This window comes from Lagopus leucura, unplaced genomic scaffold (genome assembly GCF_019238085.1).
Source record: "Lagopus leucura isolate 7727_CA_CO unplaced genomic scaffold, USGS_WTPT01 Super-Scaffold_1, whole genome shotgun sequence".
NCBI classification, from domain to species: Eukaryota; Metazoa; Chordata; class Aves; order Galliformes; family Phasianidae; genus Lagopus; species Lagopus leucura.
In genome coordinates, this window is record NW_024962250.1 from 28,265,629 (window position 1) to 28,289,296 (window position 23,668).

Genomic DNA, 23,668 nt, shown 5'->3' on the forward strand with positions numbered 1-23,668 from the left:
ATTGTAGCTGTGCTGTTACATTTGTTTGAGGCTGAGTGTCCCATTTGTGGTACCAGTAAGCTGATGAACTGCTGAAGCTTTGTAAAAACAAAAGAGCCAAGTGCTTTTGAACCTTTCACATAGGTTCTTTGAGAAAAATGGTCATTAAAAGCATTTGGATTCAATTTCTTTTTTTTTTTTTTTTTCAATTAACTGTAAGGACCACTAGTAAGTTTTCATGAATTCCCTAACAAAAACATCCTTGAAACATCTTGAAAGGACTGTCCCAGTTCTGAAACGCCACATGGAATCTCGGATTTTAACATATACCGTAGTCATTTGTTAGCAGGTATCTACATATGTCATCCAAAGGGAACATAAAGCAGTCACAATGACTCATTAAATGCTCATTTACGTTGCAGTCAGTTTGCATAACTAGGTAATTTAATTACTTGGGTAGTTTAATGTGTCTCATGCATCTGTTTTCCTTTGTTTTAGCCTTATGAATTAATTTATTTGAGAATACATTTGTTGTAATTAATTTAAGTAGGCTTAATATCACCATCCACAATCATAATACAGTGATTGTAAGTTCAAAGCCTTATTTGAGCTTTGTCATCCTGTTGTACATCCATATGTGTTAGAAGGGCTTCTGACACAAGTGATTTCTGAATTAAATACGCAAATGGTGATTGTTTCTTCAACCACACGACTGTAGGATTCAGAATTTCATGCTTGAGCCTCTTTACAGCACAGATACACATTTGCGTGTTGGTCGTCCTGTTAATTAATTTGTGAGCAGGATCGAAAACAAACTCCATGTGCATTAGTTATTTCTGAGCTCTAAATGGACATATGTACAAATCTCCTTCAAAAAGTGATTTTAAGTAATAGATCCCTGTGCATCTGTAAACATTACCACTGAGTCCTTTTAGAACTGCTGCGAATACCAGATGGTGAATGGATGATTGAAGAAATGTGAGAAAGATATCCAGCGTGAAAGCAAATGGAAAATATTTATTGATTCTGAACACTGACAGTTTAAGTAAAATCTCTATGTAGATCCTGCTGCGAAAGGGCTTTCAACTCTGGAAATGCCAAGAGAATCATCTTCTGCACCAACCCTTGAAGCAGGTGTCCCAGAGACAAGTAGTCACTCTACCATATCAAGTAAGTGCATCCCTGATTCAAGAGTTTAATTTCTTGTTGTATTTATACATCAGATGCATATCATATATGGCAAATGCCTCCCTCTGAGTTTTATTGATTCTTGGAAACATGGCTGTGCTGGACATCATTAGATTTGTTTAATCTATGTCGAGGATGTTAGCAATCGCTAACCACAGGATTTTCTGTTGAGACTTGGCAAATTTGTGAAATATGGTTTGCCTGATTTAGGCTAGGTAGCAGATGAAAGCAGAATTTCACTGAAGCTAAACGCTTATTTTACAGCGAGAGAAAACACTGTCAATTGTATATGCACAGAGAAGAGGATGAGAGCTTCACAGAACTATTTCTGTGGTCTTCATCATATTTTTTGTTTTACCTTAGGAAAAAAAAACACACTACAAATCTCTTGCAATTTTTGTAAAGTGCTTTTAAGTGCCACTCAGCTGAAATGCATTAACTTCTTATCTGGCAGTCCTATACTCATCTCAGGGGAAAGTTAGCAAGGTTGATTTTAAAAGTTATTGTCACATGGCTTAATAGAACAGATGTAGTTAAGATTGGAAGGTGGAGGCATCTTGGAATAGTTTAACAAAACCCAGAATTGCATGTCCATGTAGGCAATGTTAAGTAAGACACCTGAATGTTGATGGGACAGCATCTGTAGGTAGTAGAAAAGGAAGGGGAAATGATGATCTGCTTTGATAGCAGTGAGCTGCTAGATTGGAGTATCAGTCCTGTTAAAAGATTATGTTATTGTGGCATGCTAGATTAGCTCTTGGAACAGTGGTTTCCTCTCTGGTTTTACCGAAAGCATCTTGAGAGATGTGCATTTTATAGAATTAAACATTCATCGTCCACTTAATGATAGCCTGAAAAGCAGCTAAATAACCACCAGTTAAGACCTATCACTGTCTGGTATCAGTGAGTGCTCTGTGTTTCTGTAAATTCCAGTACATGAAATCTGGAGTAGTATCTATATCATACTGAGCAGTTCAAAATGGCAGGAAGCTGCAGGAAGCCCTGGCAGTTGCAGCAGAAATGGAAGCAGCAGCAGCAGGTGCAGAATAGAGTAAGCAGCTAGAGAGGTCCCACGGGGTACCTGTGGATGTTTCCGAACCACAACAGTTTGAGTGTGCAATCCCACTGTACAGCAAAGTCAAGTAAGTGGAGCAGAAGCCTGACCTGTCTGAACAGGGAACTCTGCCTGGAAATAAACTGGATACTATCTGACCTCTGCAACTAAAGCCTGGGTTCACAGAAAGAGTGCAGAGCTTTAGTTTGCATCTGCAGGAAGAAAATGTGAAATGCCAAACACAACTTGAGTCTACTGTCGTGTCAGACAACAAAAGAGGCTTTTTCAGTTTTGTCAGGTTGGAAGAGCAGGAGGAGGTCACCTAAAAAAGTAAAGAGAAGGAAACGGTGGAGGCTTAATACCTTTTATTACCTCAGTATTTAACTTGGGCTGCCCAGACCGCAGAATTGGAGAACCATGATTAGGGGTGCACTGACTTCCCATCTCTGGTCACCAGAATTGTAAGGGACCAGCTGTGTCAGATCAACATTTAAGCTTAACTTACTAAGTTCATGGGGCCAGGTGGAATTCACCTTCGTTTATTGAAGGAGTTAGTGGATATTTATAGCTCAACTTCTCTCAACAATTTACTTCTTTCTGTGTGCCTCGGTTTCCAGCTGTAAAATGGAGCTCGGATACTTCCATTGTGTCCCTTGTATATTTTGACTGAAGTATTTTTGGCCTTTTACTACACGCCTTTACAGTGCTTTGCATAACAAGTCCCGATCAGGATTGTGCACACAAGGCACTTCGTAACACAAACAGATAACGTTGCTTGTTCGATCAGTGCTAGACCACAGAAAGCATGTCATTAAATTGCGATAGGAAGATACTGCCTTTGGACTTCCTGGGGAGAGAATTCCTCAGCAAAGTGATTGATCAGATCAACAACTAATATATGAAAGACTTACCAAATAATATCTGGAAGTTATTTATCCCTTCATGATTCACAGGTTTTCTGTGGACCGCCTGGTCATGAACCGCTTCCTGCCCTTTATCACCAGTCAGTCATAGACTGGAAAAGTCACATGCTGGTCCACAGCAGTCAGCCTGGTTCCAACATGGTTCAAAGGCTGACAACTCTCTGGATTTTATGTTTTTGGATTTTCTTTTTTGATTCCTGGTAATTGAGATCATTGTACATGAGAAATCAGGTAAATAACAGTAGAAATCCAAGCCTACTTAACAGTAACCTGAGGATGGGAAATGTGCATGAAATTTTTTTTAATTCTAACCACAAAAGCTGTTAAGAAAATTCTAAGAGATAATTTTCTAGAATTTGGCAGTCATCTGCACTCCAAGCAGTCTTGTCAGTTCTAACATTAACTGCCATTCTTTCATTAGGAAATGCTGTACTTGATAAAGTGATAAAATGTCTATTTCAAATTCTTGCCCTGAAATTGATGAAAATTATACTTTTTTTTTCTGTGAAAAACAGCTGCAATATAACTTAAAAAGGAAAACACGTAATAAAGTCCTCGCCTGGTTCCATTCCAGAAATTTAGTTATACAGGGACTACTTTGCAGCAGTGCTGTACTTGTACCAAAAATACCAAATGAAGTGCACTCTGATACGTTGAAAGGATATAATAAAGTAAAACTTAAAATACTTCACTTAGTAAAATAGCTCGCGTGTGAACTTCCACTGAATAGACCGAGTTTAGGATAAAGGCACTCAACCTCTCAGAGTTTTATTTGTAGTTTATCTCATGTCTGAACTTCTTCATCACAGTTAATAACGTGAAAGTCTGGGTTTGTTTTCAAAACTTAGCTAGGTACTTCTGGATTTTTAAAAGTGAACTACTTGATATAACATTAATATGGTTTTAAAACCATATTAACAAATGAAAATAATCATTAGAAAATTTTGATTTGTTGTCCTTGCTGTTGAGCCTTACTAAGGAAGGCATTTAAACATAGGCTTATGGCAATATTTGTAAAGCTTTCCTGCATGGAGATGCATAGTTTGTTCAGTCATAGTCTCTGTCTTCATACTCTGAAAAATGAGTTTGATTTCTGTGGTGGAAATACATTATATTGCTCATGTTCAGCTAGCAAAATGAAAGTGTTTCAGTTATTCCATGTGATTTTTTCCTTATGAATGGAGGGAAGTAAGAAAGTCAGGAATACTATATGGTTTATTTCTTCCTCCATTTAAGCACTCAAAAGATACATGACCAGAAAAGTTTTAAATTAGAAGTCCACAAGTGGCTTTTTTTCTTTTTTTTTTTTTTTCTGGAAGCATTGTCTAGTGAGACAAACCCATAAAATAATGTAGTAATGCTCATGTAAGTGGGTATTATAAATGGTCAGATAAGGAAATGACAAGGACTTGTTTCTCCTTGGAAGAAGAATGGCAGTCATGAAGTGCACCCATTTTCAAAAGCATGCTGGCTTTACATTTTAGAAGAACGTGCAGATACTATGCCTGAGGCAAGTATTTAGGAAGCCTCTGCTTGAAGATTGCTGATGGAACACAGTAAGCAAAACAGATTTCTTTCCCTACTAGTGAGCATAGATACAGTAATCCTCCATACTTTGCTGGGAGGAGACCGCGTTTCTTTTCTCAGTACACAGTGTGTGAGCTTATCACCTATCGGCGTGGGAACTTCGGGGTATCTTACACTGCACAGATACCTAGTATTTTGAAGAACTTGTGATATTTGGTGACAAAAAGGCACTGACGATTGACACAGTAGATAAGATCCTAGATCCAAGTCATTTATGGTATGTCATTTGGCCATTTTACCCTGTGTAGCTGTGTGAAAAGTGTGTATTGACTCGAGCAGGATCCTTGAGCAAGCAATTCATATCCTATCTCTATTTACCTCATACTGGCTTGTAAGTTCAGGAAATAAGAGTAGTTTTACGTGTTGTTTGAGCCCTTGAAATCCTTTTGCATTTCTAACTTGCAGCTCAGTTCAGACAAATGAAAAGAGGCTCTTTGGGAGCTCTGACAATGAACCAGCTAATGAAGAGGCAGCTGGAACACCAGTCTAGTGCTCCCCACAATATCAGCACTTGGGATACTGGTGAGCTGCGTTTATTGTTCCTTATTTTTATTTCTTAAACCAATTACTTTCTGTATCAATCCACTAGAAAAGTAGGTGTTTTTATTCTACCTCTGCAGGTAAATAATCAGTCTCAAGTCTAAAGAGGAATCTGCGTAGTAAATAGCAGATTCTCACCTGGTATGAGTTGGGATATTTGGGATGTAGCCCCTCTGGTACAATGGTGTCCCCATAATTTTTCATACTGGGGACCTAGCCGATTGAAATGGAAGTATTTCTGTTGATTTCATTAAGTATAGAATTTCATCTTGATGCATGGAATCATTAATTTGCATATATGTTTACAATGGTGTTGGTACACTAAGGATTTGCACGCTGTACTATCCAGTTTCATTTCCCTGTTTAATGAAGTTTCTGTCAGCTCATGCTGAACACCTGAAGTTTGTTTTCCATTTACTGACCCTTTTTCACCACTCAAGATGAAAATAAAGCAGACAATGAAAATGGAAATAAGCACATAATTTCCTCGTTCTTCATGTGAAGAGTTTTACTTTTTTTGAAAAAATCTTCTTTAAAAATTGTTCTCTTGTGCTCAAATTGACAGCAGATACCACTAAACAATGAATTAATTATAATTTGTATTAGAGACTAGATCATTCATTGCCCATCTTGATGTTAGTGACATTATGGAATTGTGCTTATGAACTTATGAGAAGGTCTACATGTGTCCACAGAAAAGAATGCTTAAAACCCCTTGTGTAATTTAGTGTGTTGAATGAATGTCTACCAGTTCTGGACAGCTGTGCTCAAGGTTTTGCTTAATTCAGTCTTCAGCCTCCAGTTCCAGCAAACTAGATGTTGTATCTGAAACATGGCTAAAGGTATAGCGTATACCTCAGGTCTTTCCTTTCTGATGGTTCAGTCTGCCGAGTGGCATGCTCAGCATGAGATCCTTAAATCATAAAGGGGAGAATTTGCCATTAGTAGCAAAAGTTTTTGTCTTATTGGCAAGTAAGTTTGTTTGTTAAAGAGACTTAGTTGGTATCACTTCAAATTTCAGATGGGTTTTTAGAGATTAAGAAGTTACTAATGTCCTTCTGTGAGAAGTATTTATCCTACATTTCAGAATAACAGGTCAATACTCAAAACTATGTAGGAGTTCCATCTTGTTAACTTTGTTCCAAATCCACTAGATTTCTTCATAACATCTGCTACTTTTCTGTCTAACATTCATAACAACTAAAGGCCTACAATGGTGGAGATACTAAGTAAAGTGTTTTCTTCCAGAAACCTTTGCATCTCTCAGTCTCCTTTTCAACCACTAGCTTTAAAGTAAAAACACTATTTGGGCAGATTAATTTTTTTTCAGGACATATGGTCAGTTTGATTGTTAGTCATTTCAATGTCACACTACAGTTTTGAGACTCATGCTCAAGTGTAACAACTGTTATAATGCAGAATTATATGATGCAAGCTTGGTCCATGCATGCTTTCTTTGTTTTTAAACACGGGTAGGTACCATGCTTCTCATTTCTTATTTCAAACCTTTCTTTCTCAAGCTTGTTATCTGTACATTAAAATCATTGCATGTTTAGCATCTGTCAGAACAAGCTATACATTAACTTCTAGTCTATGGTATTACTAAACATTTATTTTTTATTATTGTGGCTCTTATATTCCATACCTTGTTGAATCTTTACAGTTAGCTCTTCATTTCTTGTTTAGTCAGATTTCTCAAAATGCCTTCTTTGGTGTTCTGTAATCTGTTACTTTTCCTTTGTGGACTTCTGTTTTTCCATTCCTCCCTTTTTCTTTTGCTCTTCCTATGCTTAAAAATTACTTTTTTTTTTTTTTTTTTTTTTTTTCCTCTCTCCCCCCCAAGCTGTTTTATTTGTCTTTTTCTTGGTTTAACTGTTTATATCTTCTTGTGCTGGTGACATACTGGATTCATAGTGATGGAGACTGAAGTTCTGTATTTATTCACAGAGCAGATACAGCATGGAAAGCGGCTATGCAATGTACCTGTTTGCCTAAACCCTGACTTGGAGGGACCACCACTAAGAATCAGAGGTTAGTTCAGTGTCCAGTTGACCTGATCTCTCTGTAAAGACTACTAGGAATGTTTTCTCATTAGTACCAAATACCAGTGAATTTTGTGTTCCATTCAGCTACCTTAAAGCCCTCAACTGTCCTGCAGAACACATTATTGAGAAAGTATTAGATAAATCTCTTCGTTCAAGACAGGGTCAGCTGATGAGAGGCACTGGCTTTCTGCTAGTGTTTTCTCTGGCTGGGCTTGTGCTGTCAAGCTGGAAGTTGCCAGTTCAATATCCTCATAGCCAAAGATGTACAGATTTTCTTACAATCTTGTGGTGTGGCAGTGACCTATCTTCTTCCAACTTAATCGTGTTTTTTTTCTTCTGCTCAGTAAAAGAATGAAGGACATTTTTGAGTAGTTGAATTCTATCCCAACATTGTGTCCTGCATTATGACAGCTATTAGTACTTACATGCTGCAATGGGCCATCTATCTGGAGAAGATGACAGTGAACTTCTAAATTCATGATAGAGAGATCTTGATTAGTTTGTTAAGGGGAAAGTAATTGGCTGGAAATATATGGAAAATCTACTTCTATTCCTTATGTTCTGGATGATGTCCTACATTTCTGGAGAGTATTCTAGACTTTCTGGAGTGTCTGTTTACATCCAGATAATTCTCAGGGAACAATTATGAAGTAGTGAACTCTGTATGTAAAGAAATATTTTTTTTCTGAGTAAGATGTCGTCATCTTGTGAGATCAAACCTCAACACTTGTATTTTCAGTTCAAATATTATGGAATCTTCTGAGATTCTTATTTTGCCTGAGAGGTGCTATTAAATTTGATTTTCCTGTAATAGCTGGGATTATCTTATCAGAAATTCTGAACTAAGCATCCATGGGAAGCTACCTCCATAGTTAAATATTGTCAGAACATGCTAATGTTAATGTTAAGTTTGAATCTGCAGATGGAAAGAACCAGAAAGAATGTTGGTAGCATTAACATGTAATTGAATTCAGATTAGATAGACATAGATACTTTTCTAAAAGTTGATTAAAAAACATGCTTGTCATAGACAGATCTTTGGAATGAGATGCCTTTGGGGCAGCTTATACACAATGTGATGGTGTCTATCAACTGAGTTCCCTGGATTCATTAATGGAGCTGATCTTTCTGGCAACAGTTGTAAAGCAGTCTCTATCATGCCAGCTATACAAAGCGCAAACATATTTTTCCAAAGGAATTAAATCTATCTTGCTAACCTGGAGGATGAAACTGCCAACAATATTTAAATGACCACTGAAATGTACCTAAGATGAATGACATGACCTCTATATCACCATAACTTTGATAGAAGTTCCTGATGGCTTATCCACGAGCCCATTAACATTGGATTCATCATCCTGAGGTTTTCTTTGCAACTAGAGTAGTTGGAGTCTTACCTCTTCTGCATTTTTTTTTTCCTCCTGCAATTGTTTAACGTGAATACTTAATGCAAAAAAAGGGATTAAGGGAGAAAACTATCATATTGGTTAGAATCTCAGACTACCTTATTCTGGACTAATTCTGGAAAACGAAACGTAAATAAGAAAAGAGTTTGGATTTTCCATTTTACACAACTTTTCATTTTAAATAAACATCTGTCTGAAAACAGCGATGCACAGTTTGCCTAGTGCTAAAGAAATCTCATGGATTGGGCAGAGTTATGCTGTCTTTGGGTTCCCAGCTGAAAAACTCGGTTTTGTAGAATCAAGACGCTTGTGAAGACTTTAAATGGAAAGCACTTATAATTACCAGCTCCAATGCTTTCAGTGTTTCTCAAGTTCTTATAAATTCTTTCTTCTAACTGTCCCTTTTTTAATTTTTCTCTCATGCTTCTGTTAGGGATGCTATGAATAAGCTGATGACATGGTGGTCAGGCATACAAACTTTTTTACTTTATGTCATTAAGAATGGTGACAAGGTGATTCCCTGAACATATGAGGAAGGATGCAAATCTTCCTCCAGTCGAATACAATCTGTAGAATTATCCTCTCTTCCTAAATATGAGTAGATTCACAGACACCTGCCCTTCCCAGAATTTTTCTTTGTTATCTTTTTTTCGAGGATATTTAACTGATAGTCATAGTTAATTTGAGGAACATGCTATATCTTTTTATTGACATACATATTTCTTAATCTGTGCACAGTCAAATCATTATGGCTCATCCTTACAAGCCTGATCTTCAGGCCAATGCAGTTTAGGATTCTGCTTAGTGATTTCCTTTTGCTTTTCTGTTTTTATTGTTCCTTGCTGCCTAAAGGTGCCACAAAATCTAGCTTGTTATCAGCACCCAGTATAGTCAGTATGTTTGTACCTGCACCAGAAGAATTTGCTGATGATCAGCCCACTGTGATGACTGACAAGTAAGTTCATTTCCTGTTTCTTTCAAAAAACTAGTTAAACTTAATATAGATCAAAGTAAATATAAATATACTCAACAGAAATAAAGTTTTCTTTTTATCTTTTAACCGTATGCTATCTTTTTTTGAATTAATTAAGATATTTTATTCTAAGTTAAAAATGTTCAAAACACTGCCCACAAGATGTGTTTCTAACTCAGTGGGATATCTGTGAGTTTGCAGTGGTGAGAACACAACTCAAGCTACTGTATGTACGTGAAGGGGAAGGGACACAGTTTCTACCCTTCAGTTAAAACTGGTTAATTGGATGATTAAAATTATACAATATATGTAACCTACTAAGGACACTGGGAAACATACATTTTGGATTTTTCTTTAATTAAGACTGATTGCTTAAATGGGTGAAATTGTACTGTTCCCTATTTTAAATCATTGGTTTCTTGTGATCACTGAAACCACTCTCACCTTAGGAAGAAAAAAGGTTATTTTTCAAATATTTCTGGTTTTCAGTTGAAGTAGAAAGTTGTGATTACTAATCAACACTTCTGTTACCAAAATAGCACTAATCTCAAAGGATTTTGCAAACATCTACTTGTTGATTAAAATGCCTCTGAAATAAGTATTAAGTGTACTCATTTAATGGAGAAGAAAAGCTGTCAGAAGGGAGCTATGTCTTGAATTACTGGAAAACTATGAATAGAAACTGTAAGTTCCTGATTGTGCTACTGTGTTTAGTCCAGTAAACAGATCTACCAGGATGATCACTGGTTAAGGCTACTGAGCATACTGTGACTGGAAGCAGACCTTATAGTGTAACAAAGTGAAGGATCCTCAAGTTGAGGATTATCTTTGTCACATCCTTTGGTCAATTCTCCAAAGCTCTAGCTAAAATCAAGCTCTGCTGGTCTACACGTTAATGTTTTATTTTACCTGTTAACATGTAGACCAGCTGAGCTTGATTTTCATGACTTTGTTGGCATATTTTCGCTCTGTTTAGTGACAAAGTCAAGAAAATTGCCTGTACAATTCCATTAGGTTGAAATATCACAATCTGTTGGAGTCATTAGCAACTGATTTGATTAAATTGAGCAAACTGGGCTAGTTTCCCACATTGGTTTGTTTTTCGTGTTCAGTTTTGAAAGCCTGTCTCATCTCTCCTGAGTCTGACATCGTCTTTATAATTAGACATTAGAGACTTCTTTCAGAACTTCTTTGGTTGTCTTTTAGTATTTCAGGAGGAGTAAGTGACTCAGAAGCAAATTTGTCCTGGAAAAGGAGGTTTCTCCAAAGTCTAAGGCTCTGTGCTTCTGATTGGTTTTTCATTTCCTTCTTTCATTTCCTTAAGGGTGATAAATGCTGTGGAGGCCAATCATGTTATTGCTTTTAGTTGCATAATCTGTTACTCATAATTCATGACAGAAAGGACAATGTGAAATTGTTCTCTCTTTTTGAGATCATCTATGTATGTCATTGTGTCTATGCTGCTATATAGAAAAGTGCCAGGGACATCAGCCCTTGCCTGAAACCAAGTGGCATGAACTGGCTGATGTTAACATTGCTAGGGCTAGTCTTCACTGTGATAGACTCCTCTTGGGTAGTGCAAACTGAAACAGTCCAATACAGAGTGAGGGAAGTAGCTAAGCATTACCAGCGTAGGACTCAAAACTTAGACATACACTGTGGTCTTCCTTTGTCAGTGCAAAAACAGCCAGTGCAGCTAGCGGAAACATTTTTTAATATTTGAAAGCCATGGACTTCAGTTAATTATAGAAAGATCACAATTACATTTTTTACTAAATTAATTCTGAATAGAAAGTACTAAATTATAGTGCTTTAAAAAGACATAAATATGCCTGGATGCATTGTTTTGAATTTCTCAATGTCTGTTTTACTGTTCCTTGCAGATGCCATGATTGTGGAGCAATTCTTGAAGAATATGATGAAGAAACACTAGGCCTGGCAATAGTTGTGCTCTCAACCTTCATTCACCTTAGTCCAGACTTGGCTGCTCCTCTACTGTTAGACATCATGCAGTCTGTTGGAAGGTAAATTCAGGCCTGTCCTCATTTCCATGTGATTGAAAGAATTTTGTGCCTGTAATTGAGTTTACATAAACTTCATTATATGAAGCTATATATAATATCTGGTTCTGCTTGCTTGAAGAATTTTTCAGGTTCCTCAACCATATTTTATTTGCTTATTAAAACTAAAGATTTGCGTGTCTTGGCTTCCTAACCAGCTGCTCTATCAAGTCGTCTTTGATAATGTCTTAAATGTTTGGCATCTCTACTGTTTATCTGTTGTGACTTTCACCTAGTATGCATTGGATAACTGAAATGCACCCTTGTATTTTAGTACTTGTCACTGCTGCTTCAGCTGCTTTCACAACTTGTTGCTTAAGATGTGGGAGAGATGCATTCTGTGTGTTTCAAAACAAACTTCTGAGCAACATTCTGTGCAGAATGGCACAGCTCTTCTCTCCATATTACTTTCAGTGTCTGAAGTTGCTTGACTGACTTGTGCAGGGACATGGTTCTTTACAGCCCTGCCTCCCCATCTCCCACTTCCATTTAAACACAGCTACTATTCAAGTCCTCTATTTTCATTAATTCCAGTGCTGCAGTTCACTGCTGATGAACTCTAGTGGAGGCAAAATTTCTAATTAGACAGATACTTTCCATTCTGTGTTATTCTTGTCAGTACAGAACTAGCAGTCATTAAGAAGTCATAGAGAGTGAATCAATTGGAAGATAAATTATCAGGGATGAGGGCTGAGTGGTTTAACTTTTTCTGTGCTTTGAAGAAGGAATGCTGCATTTTTGGAGGAAACTGATTGTTTTAAAGCAGCAGATGGCATGCAGCATGAAGTATTTTTGGTAAATGTCCCATGTTGTTCCTACTAGCTGCCTTTTCTGGCAAATTCTAAGAGCAGTAAGTGGCTATCTAGAACAGAATTACATTGAACGTAAGTAATGAGGTAATAAGTGGAGATGGTGATGAGAGTTTGTTCAAATAATATTTAGAGTGCCAGTGATAAACACATGCAAGCTGTTAATTTCAAAAAGCTTTAGATGTTCCCAAGTATTTAATATAGTTCATGTCTCATGACATCTTTCCATTTGAAAATCAGAACTTAAATGTTTTGTTTATTATAAAACAAACAAATAAGAACAACAGTCCTTCAACAACATGCTTGCATTATAGCATTCAGATGGAGGGGAGAAACTTTGCATATGACTTTGATTTCTTTCAGAAGAAAATTGTTACGCTTTTGTTTCTGAAAATTCAGTAGATTTTTGGAAAATAGCTGTGATGTCTATTGGCATGTAATTAGTTCCACCAAATTCTGCAGAAATCTGCAAGCACTTTAAGGTAAGCTGATGCTTTAGTTATTCCAGGGTCTAGGCTTGTATTGCTTGAAGGTGGCCTCAGACCTATTTTCACTCAGAATTAATTTTCAAATCAGAAAATACATTTTATTTTAGCCTGGGCTCCTCTTAACAAGAGTGCAGTCATGGACTCTCTTGATTTTTTTCTGATTTATGCTGGGACAACTTTATCTTCAATCCACTGCATTATCCAACCTGAGATTATTTCACAGCTGAATGTATGCTGTGTGTCCAGCTTGTCATGCATCATTAATGGAAATCACCATCCATTCTGGCTCAGTCACTTGACTGAACTGCTTTAGAATCCTTCTTTTGGTTTGTAGTGGAGACTGGAGAAGAAACTGCCTTCTGAACTGAGGCTGACAGAGGATTAAGCAAATGCTAAATCTACTCTGAAAGGAGCTTGAATCAAAGATAAATGTTAAAAGCCAGTTCATCAGCTGATGCAAACTGGTCTTTTTCTATGAACTTGCAATTCAGTTGTATCTTATACCAGCTGAAATACTGATGTGTACCAAATGAAAGTAAAAATTGCATGATATTTTGTATGTAGGTGATGCTTCCAACTTTTAGTGACTTTTAGGAATAAATGTGTATTGCTTTGATAGTATAAGCTCTGACTCTGTTTACATGTTCTGCATACTTAAGTGTGTGATTTACTTTATGCTTTTATTAAGTATTTTCTCAAATGGATTCCCATTTTGGGCTTCCTAGTCTACATTTAGGTACTAAAAATGGATGATGTGATTTTTGAGAACCCCCTGACTTTCGCATCTGACTTTGTAAGAGCACTGATGTACTTACTGTTTCTGAAATTAAGCCACTTATTTAAGTGCCAAAATCTGAAATGTGAAGCCTCACTTCAGATTGCCAAGTGGAGAATTTTGGCTCAGTCTATGCTGCTGTGTTAATCAGAAACAATTCACTTAGTATGCAGCTTCTGGCAAAGTTTATTCTTCGCCACATCCTTTTAGATTAGTAATTGTTTTAGATATGCATGTGACAGAAGTTTTCACTTTTCATCATTCCGGAGCAGGAAGGGAAGTAGAATTGTCTTCAAATCTGGGAAGTGTTTGTTACACAACTGGTTAGAATTTATATGTTGTTCCAATATGATTTGTGTGAATTTAAGAGCACTTCACGAGAAATTTCTGGTAGCATTTTAAACATTCTGTAGAACTTTTGTTTATTATTATTATTTTTTAGCTAGAGAGTCTACTGACTTTATTTAAAATGGAACACAAAAAAGCTTAAAAGCATATGAGCTTCAATTGTTGTTATTTTTGTTGCAGGTTGGCATCAAGTACCAGTTTCTCTAATCAAGCAGAAAGGTATAGTAGCAAAAGATACCTTATCCAGCAATGAATTTAAAGCATTGTCCTCCTTGGTCATGAAACAATTAAATGTGATCTTTTTTTTTTTTTTTTTTTTAAAGTTTCTAAGTGAGAGTTTCATTTCATATATTTTTTGCCTCCTCAACATGAACAGGAACTCGTATTCATATGTAGTGAATAAAAAAAATCAGATTCATTTAAAATGCCTTGTGATTTCCAGAATTTCATTGCAGATCATTTTAGCTTGTTCAGTGTTTGCTCAGTGTTTGCCTTGATAAACTGTGTTCATCTTGATAAACTTCATTCAATGAACTGAGGTGAATTGAGTCATCCTCAGCCATGGATCCCCTTACAGTGATGTCTCATCACTTAAAAAAGATGCTGAATAGGATAAATTTGTTTTGAAAAGCTGCAAAAAAATGCTAAGAAGTGCAGTTTAGGAGTAAATAGATAACACTTTTTTTTTTTTTTTTTTTTTTTTTTAAACCAAACCATTCAATTTGTGAGAAATCAGGAAATATTTAAACTCTTGAAGCAAATTAATAATTGTAACGTGCATATTTACCTATTTCTCTTGTGTTTTATGGTAAAACCAAGAATCTGTACCACTGAAATCCACAAGGTGAGAGCAGGATTGTATTTCAGAACCTGACAGCTCACAAGCAAAAGTAGAATTCCATCTCTGAATAGTTGACCTGAATTAATAAAGTAAAATTAATAACTTTTTTGAATCAGGAAAGTTCTGCTTATGTCTTTCTCATAACTGAACACTTTTGTAATTAAGAAAAAATAGAATCTTATTTATTATCACTATGTTTTCAGGTTAGAGAGGTGTTTCATCTGCAAGGCAATTTCTATACATTCTTTTCCTTCCTTTCATTCCAGCATGATGATCCCTGGAAATGCTGCAGGTGTGGCCAAGCAGTTCCTCCGCTGTGTGTTCCATCAGCTGGCTCCCAATGGCATCTTCCCCCAGCTCTTCCAGAGCAATATTAAAGGTGATCTACAGTACCTGAGTACATTTCTGACCACTACAGTTATCCCTGTATGAACACCTAGTGAAAAAATGTCATTACAATTTCAGATGGAAGTTTCTTACGGACCTTAGCCACATCCCTTATGGACTTCAGTGAGCTGAGTTCTATTGCTGCTCTAAGCCAGCTGTTAGAGGTATGTTGGCTATCCCACTATTAATGTTACTGGCTTTATTAAGCATTACCAGACTTACTGAAGCCACCTCTCCTTGTGCATTAGGAGTTCAAACTTATATCACTAAAAGCAATGTGAATTTTTTATTTTTTTTTATTTTTTGTCACTGGAAGCAGGATCTTCACCATTTTTCTTCTGGGTTTTATTCTCACTGATAGCTTTTTTTCTTTTCTTTTTTTTCCCACAGACCAGCTCCTGGAGCTGTCTTATTCCTTAGCAGCTTAGGCCATCTCTTTCCCTGCACTATTTCTGGTGTTTGGAAATATTTATCCTCCTATATTGGCTTTCTCATCTGTGTCAGATGGCACTTTCTTTAAATAATCCAGAGATCTATTGCCTGCTTTCTGCCAACTTCCTTCTGTGCTCTTGGCTTGTTTCTATTGTAACTTTTAGCATCCCATGAGTACTAGTCACTTCCATACTCCTGCTCTTCCAAGAACATAGGTGCTCCTTCAAACACAAACAGAATCCAAAGATTCTGACAGAGCTTTAAAACTATGTACATCTTTCCGGTCCTGTCCTTCATACACAAGCCAAAAAATTGTGCATCACTTACTGAACATTAATGGCTTCTTCAAAATTAGCCAAAGGAAAATATGGACAAGCTACTGGTTAATATGAGTTGTGCTTTCTTTTTTTTAGTGCCTTGACAATATAAGCAGCATATGAGTTAGGACCTTGTGTATAAAATTTTCTCTCAAAGTTCAGTATCTTAAGCTTTTGATATTGAAATCTTTTGGTCAGTACTTTAGGAAATGAACTAGACTTAACTATCACAAACTCAGGTCAAATTCCTCAGACATTTTATCATTAGTACTATACAAGATGTAAATAGTATTTAATATGAAAAATAAACCTCTGAAGTTCCAAATAGTGTTTAAGCGGCCATTTGTTTATAGTTGTCATTTTGTTTCCCAGGGTTTAAATAACAAAAAGAATTTACCAGCAGGGGGTGCGATGCTACGCTGTTTGGAAAATATTGCTACCTTTATGGAAGCCTTGCCAATGGATTCTCCCAGCAACCTTTGGACTACAATTAGTAATCAGTTTCAGACCTTCCTTACCAAACTCCCTTGTGTTTTGCCACTTAAGGTATGATATAGACGTTTGAAATGAGCTTTACTAGCATTGGTCAGGATGTCCAGAAACAGTGGGAAAGTTGTGGATGAGAGCCAGAGTACAGGTGGTTGTGAATGCTTTCTAATGATGCAACTAATGTTTATAGAGGACTACATTTATTGTACTCCCAATCTATCACTTTTAATAATATTTAATAATAGGAAGCAATAACAACTCTGACCAGGAGAACACTCCACTCTTTGTTAGATATTTTTTCCCTTCTACACTTTCCATACCCCGACTTTGTCAGAGTAGATTACTGCATTTGAGAGAATCAGTGTTTTGGCATCTGTTTGGTTTTAACTGTTAAAACTAACTAAATCTCACAAGAAGGCCAGCACAACCTAATTAATTTGCTAAAAGTACACAATACTCAGACAGGCAGAGTAAAATGTGAGACTACTGGAACTATTCCCATAGCTGGGCCCAGCCTGCTTGTTTGACCATGGCTATATATGGATGGAAACTGAATGCATATGGAAACTGAAACTAGAAGTTTTGGGCTTTTACTCTTGAGTGCTCAAAGCAGAGAGGCCTTATTTCCTACTGTATGCATTTTGTGATGTTTTTTTTCAGTTAACACAGAAAAAAGTTTCTGATTCTTTCCAGTAAACATGGAATTCTGATACTCTTATTCTGACTTCTTTTCTCACAGCATGAATGGGCCAAGCAATAATTTCTTCTGTGCAAAGGCATGTTGATCAGTGTGAGCTGAAGGATCCAGCATCTAACTTTGTGAATTACTTTTTAAATGGTGTCACTCTCAAGCTATATGAAACATTAAATTCCTTGGTTCTGTCCATTTAGATGGAGTGTTTACTATGATTTCCCTTTATTCATGGGAAATATAATTAGTGGTAGAAATAAAATAATCACCTGTCCTCCAGGGTCATGTATGACTCTTTGCTCTTCTAGATGTTTGCACCTGGGACAAAGTGAGACGAAGGACAGATCCTTGAAATTCCGCTCACTGTTGCAACCTTTGTGATTTACACAGAAGAAAAATCAATTACACCTTAGGGAGCATATCTAATGGGGCCTCTGGAGCAGCTATTGCCAGAGCTTATTCTAATGCCATGGGGCCCAGCCCTATCTTGATATACAGGGAAATATCATAGTCCAGGACAATCACAGAAGTGAGATAGATGGTGCTAATTCACTCAGTTTTTAAATCCATTTTCACTACAGTGGGAATGTATTTCAAGGAGATTTTTGTAATACAAAAGGTAAATGTAAGTGTTCTAAAACCAGCACTTTTGTCAAATTTTCTTGAGACTTCAGGTAGTTATGCTACCATTGAGGGGATATGATTACATGTTGAGAAATAAGTAATAATTGAGGCAAAGTAACTAAAAATCAGTCGAGATCATTTTTCAGAATTCACCTGTAGCTTATTAATAGCTGCCACCACTAAAAGTAAGAGAAAGGTACTAACTTTTTTTCCCTTCAAAATGTCCACAGTGTTCTTTAGATTCTAGTTTAAGAATAATGATTTGCTTGCTGAAGATACCTACCACTAGTGCCACTAGGGTAAGTTTCAAGAACGTTCTGTTGCCTCCTGTTCAACCAACCTGCATTATTCTGCAAATGTGTTTTTATGCACTAGCTAGGAAAACATAATACTTAAGCATAAAATTGAGCAATCTGATGCATGGTGGAGAATGGTAAGAGCTTTGGAACCTTGGTTACTGTGAAGTGTGGGTAGGATTGCATTCCTTTGTGGGTGTGAGTGTGTATCTTAAAGATTTGATATTCTCCACTAACAAAAAAAAAAAGCAACGAACTTCCTCAGAGGCCAGTTCAGCAGTTCTCACTAGCACAGTTCCTCTGAGATCAGTAAGGTTTTCCTGCATAAACACTGTAGAATCTCTGATGTCTCATAAACACTAGAGAATAAGCTTTAAAAAATTCTTTTTTTTTCTAACTTGTTGTACAAGCATGAAGTTATTTGGTGGATAGAATAGCCATTTGACTGAAGCAGTGTAGATCACAGCAAAATCGTTTCTGAACTAACAATAACGCTGGTGTTCCATTCAGATATATCTGAGATGGAATGCCTTTTGTTTTGCTGAGCAACCAGTTCTGATTTCCCTAAATCATGTCATTGCAGAGTCTTCTGGAGCCTTTTTCAAAATTACTAAGTTTTGTCATTCAGAATGCTGTCTTCACTCTGGCCTACCTGGTGGAACTGTGTGGTTTGTGCTACCGAGCCTTCACTAAGGTAACAATGAGATTATATCTTCCATTGGAGACCACTGAAAATAGGACAGACAAAGTCCTACTACCATCAAGTAGGATATTTGTGAGTGAAGATGAAATCAGTGTCAAGTTTCAAACATGTTAACGGTTTTAATGTAGTTTGGCTAATCAAGTAGCGATGATGATGCAGCACCTATCAATAACACTGAATTTCACATTCCCAGTATAGATAGTTAAAGGGAACCTACTGAAAGCATTGCTCAGAAAAAAAGCTTTGATACGATTTCACAACTTTTGAAAATTTTTCCCTCTTAGAGATGACATTTGGTATTCATGTGTGACTGTCTGTATAATCGTATATTTCCTAGTGCACGGATTTAGCCACATATTTTACACAATAAAAACCCAAATATTCATAATAGTGCCACTTGAAAGCCAAGCTGTGAGGGGAGTTAGCAGATTGCTGATCGCAGCGGAATACTCCACAAGTCAGGATCCTGTTTAATTCTGTATTAAGTATCTCACTTTGGTGTGCATAGCTCTCAGCTGAGTAGAAAAGAAAACAAAACATCTGGAAAAAGTTTTTAAGATTCTGGTTGAAAGATACAGTATACAAATAACACTCAGTTACTTGTCAGCTTCATTTTTATTGCAATTGGTGAGAAGTTAACATCAGTTAATGCATACAACACTTAAAATCACTGAATATGCATTAAAAATGAAACAAAAAAAGCAATGGTACTCTCACAGAAAAGATGCACCACAAGAAAATACAAAGTCCTTTCACCAAATGCAATGGTTTGAAGCATTAAGAGAAACTATTAGTATGTTTAATTGCAGAAAGCAAATATTACTTTTTTGTCTCATTTGAAAGAGAAGAATTTCTGAAAGAAAAAAAACCCTGAGTACAGAAGAGATTCTCCAATTACTGGAAGTAATTTGAGTTAGATCTATAGTTCAGGCTTTGGGCAAAGCAAAGTAAAATGAGAAAAATATTAACTGAGAATTGGCTGAGATTTCACTGAAACAGTAAAAAAAAAACCCACACATTTAAAGTTGAAACAACTGCTGCATTTGAGATCTGATAAGGCAATTTTGTGTGTGCCTTCTAAAGCAAATTGTGAAATACAGGAAGTATTTCACTCCCCTCATACTGCCTCCATAGTTTCAGTTATTTAATTAAAATTTTATTAAAACATGATATTGAACAACCTAGTGTTTTTCTTGCATGCTTCCTGGTTCAATATTCTATAACTGTATTGTGTCTTAATTGCATGCAGGAAGCTAGGATTATAGCACTTGGTAAAAGCTCCTTGATTTAGTTTAATGCAACCTTGTGACCCATAAATGGAATCATTAGTGAATGTTCTCCTGCAATTTTTAGCCACAAAACGCTTAATTTAGTGGAACTTCATAATACATTATCCAAGTTATTACTTGAAAATAAGCGTGCTTGAAGAAAGCGTGCCTAGTTTTACATTGGCAAAAAAAAATTAATGAATGCTTTTAGAAAAAAAAGCTAGTTGCTCTCTCTGTGCTTCTCTGCAGTGGACAATTCTGTAACTGAATAGTGCTGTTTGTGTTAGAGTACCATGTAGAAGCAAATTGCAGAAGGAAAATAATTTGAGAGCATTACAACTATTCAGAATTAATTGTTAGTTTTTACTGGCTCAAACAAAACTTACAGAACAACTTTCAGCTGTAGTATGAAGGAATTTTGTCTCTTCCAGCAGCAAACCACTTTAATGTATACTTCAAGGAGAGGAATGCTGCCTGACCACTCAAAATCTTTTTTGTTTTTTAATCATCAACAGTTTCCTAATATCTTGTGGCAGAAATATCTCTGTATCTTTGAGTCTGAAGACTCACATCAGTCTGATATATGTCCTTGTCTGAGATTCTGTTCCAGCTCAGCAATTTGTTTTTTTTCAATGCTTTTGGAACTCTCAGTTGAGAATAGTGTCTCTTTTTTAGATTGTCATCATCTTACCTTCACTTTTCCTCTCAAATCTCTTAGGAATACTTTTTGGCTTTCTTACCTCCTATAGCTACTGACGCTTCATTCTAAACTTAGTGTTTTACTATCATACTGTCGTTACTAATATACTGTTTAGTAAATGGAGTATTCCACTGAACTGTACACAGTAAGGTTTTCTTATTGAAATTTTGGAAGAACTGAGTGTATATCCTCAGTATTTTTAATTACTGCAGTAGCAACGGACGCAAATATGAAGACTTTCTGCTTTCTCATGGATTATTTGGAGAGATAGCATGTTACTCTGTTAAACCAAATAAAAAACCTGTTCTGTTTACTAAGTTTGGACCCTAAGGTACTGTTTGAAACAAATTTTGGTAATTTTACATTCTACACATCTGCATTTGCAAAGTCATAGTTCAACGTTTGCAAGGCATTTGAGAGGCGGAACAGAAACTGGAGGGGTTCCATCCTTGATTCTTTGGTACCATGTTTACATGACTGCTCTGGGCTTTATTCTCATGGAGCTAATGTGACTTCGCACTGCTGTTGCAGAACATGAAGTTCTTATACATATTTATCAGCATCAGAATGGCAGAATGATAGGATTGAGGAGACTTCAGTAGGAAGTGAGCTCTGGGCCATTGACTTCAGTGTCATCACTCCTGATTAACAGCAGGAAGTAAGAGGTCAGATGTCTAAAAACATTTTGCTCAATTTTCCTTCATCTGTCTGTGCTTAAAAAGCATTAAGAATTTTGACAGGTAGGAGTAGTTTGAGAAAGAGTTGTCTCTCTGTTTTATCATCCTTAAGGCCAAGGAAAGCTGGGATTCATGAGGCCTCTCTTTCTTTTCCAGTGTTCTGACAAAGCAATTTACCAATTACATTCTGTGTAGCTTAGGTGTTAGTTTCTAATATGGTTGAATGCTTTTGACAAGAATTCTACCTCTCTCCCAGCAGATTGTTGATAGAAAATTCTGTCCAGTGTGTTGGGGCACGTAATTATTAACTGCATTGTGTATGTTTCTCAGGACTATGAAAGCAGATGACAGTAGGAAGAGTCACTGTTTGAGGAATAGATATTCCAGCAGGTCATCAGTGTCCTCTTTTGCCTTGAGTATTATGTACCATTCTTGTTCCCCATGCTCAATAAGGATATAATAGAACTGGAGAAAGTTCAGATAAAAGTAACAAGAATGAAGAAGTTGTGGAGTGAGCTCCATATGAAGAGCAGCTAAGTCAATCTCTTCTAACTGACAAAGCAACAACTGATGATTCCCATCAGTGACAGAGGTTTGTAAAGTCACAAGTGAACCAGACAGAAGTGGATAATCTCATGCTATCCCTGAACAAGGACGTATTAAGTAGGAACTAATGTCAAAGCAAGTAAAATGAAGTGGTTCTTCAAATGACTTCTTGCCAAATAATGCTGGTTCTGAAAATTGACATGGCACAAGTGGTTGGCTGACGTGCACATGGAAGAGAAATCTGAGAGTTACAAATCATACAGAAGCCACGTTGACCTCAGATGTCCCCTGAGCAGAAAATAGTCGGTGGCTATGAGAGCAATAGTGGGAATTATATATGCTTGCCCTGCTTTTATTCTTCTCTTGGCATCTGCTTATGGCACTGTTGGAGATAAGTTACTGAGGCCATTATATGATCAGAGCATTCATGCATGTAGGGTGTGAGGATGTGTGACTGAGTATTTGTCTCCTCAAGACATTGTTTCATAATATAGCTGAGCTGATCCAGTGTTTGCTGCTTTTTTTTTTTTTTTTTTTTTTTAAGTTTAGCTGCATAGACTGCTGCAGTATGGGACTCATTCCATCAGCTATATGTACTATCTGAAAATGTGTCATCAGATCATGTGCTCCATGCAATTGAAAAATCAAAATTCTGCTTGTATAGGCCAAAACAGGAATTTAAGTCAGGTCTTTCATTCACAGACTCCATGTCAGACATACAATTCTGCTGTTCTAGTGCCTTTTTCCAACTCAAAGGTTGATATTTAAAATCTGTTTTCATTAAAAGACATGTCGATGCTGTGGGAGGCACTTGCTTGGCTTTGTGTTACCCAAATACAGTGTGGTGATATCGTCTTTCTGAGGAACAATGGTGACTGGCTTCTCAGTCTGTGCTAATCAAAGCTCAGTTTTCCAGCTACTCATATCCTCCATCTCCTTTCATTTTAGTTGCATTTGCTACTGCGTGCAGCTGGAAATAAGCTGCAAACTGACTTCACATATTAAGCCTTACAATCCTTCTTTGGGGAAGAAAAGAGCATTATTCCATTTTACAGATGTCACAGAGGAACTGAGACCCTTACTAAATGAAAAGTTAGAAGTTTAACTTACTCAAGTGAGCAGGCAAGTGCTTGAGATTTACAAGACAAGAGATAATAAACTTTAAATCATAAACACATTTTGGAACACGGTTTTCTTATTAGAAAACATTTTTTCTTCTCTAATGTTCACTTGAAAGAGAGCTCAATGTAAGTCTCTCTGCTGATCAAAGTTCTTGAGTTGTGGAGGTCACTAGCAGGCTATGGATTTGTTTCACATTTTTTATCTTATCTTATGAAGTAAGGGAATGTCAAAGTAAGATATGTAACAAGCTGCTCTTATCTCTTGAACCGCCTTGCTGTTTCAGCTCTACAGCTCTATTCTTAGGCTTCTGTGTTCTAATTTCCATTGGCTGGTTTTTTTACCATGTGTTTTAAATGTTTCTGTTGTAGCAGCTGTAGCCAAAATGGTTTTTATTGTGAAA

At 36.6% G+C, this 23,668-nt stretch overlaps 1 protein-coding gene across 3 annotated transcripts in view; it reads left to right on the forward strand.

The window, feature by feature from the left end:
• Nucleotides 1-23,668, forward strand: part of UNC79 (unc-79 homolog, NALCN channel complex subunit) — a 95,002-nt gene that overhangs the window by 50,570 nt on the left and 20,764 nt on the right. For all 3 annotated transcript variants that reach the window (XM_042864344.1, XM_042864353.1, XM_042864361.1), the window contains 11 exons: nt 1,042-1,149; nt 5,137-5,253; nt 7,219-7,302; nt 9,575-9,677; nt 11,579-11,719; nt 14,356-14,394; nt 15,283-15,395; nt 15,482-15,567; nt 16,525-16,698; nt 18,187-18,255; nt 18,836-18,946. In XM_042864344.1, coding sequence (XP_042720278.1) covers nt 1,042-1,149; nt 5,137-5,253; nt 7,219-7,302; nt 9,575-9,677; nt 11,579-11,719; nt 14,356-14,394; nt 15,283-15,395; nt 15,482-15,567; nt 16,525-16,698; nt 18,187-18,255; nt 18,836-18,946 — 1,145 coding nt within the window. The remainder of the gene's footprint in view (nt 1-1,041; nt 1,150-5,136; nt 5,254-7,218; nt 7,303-9,574; nt 9,678-11,578; nt 11,720-14,355; nt 14,395-15,282; nt 15,396-15,481; nt 15,568-16,524; nt 16,699-18,186; nt 18,256-18,835; nt 18,947-23,668) is intronic.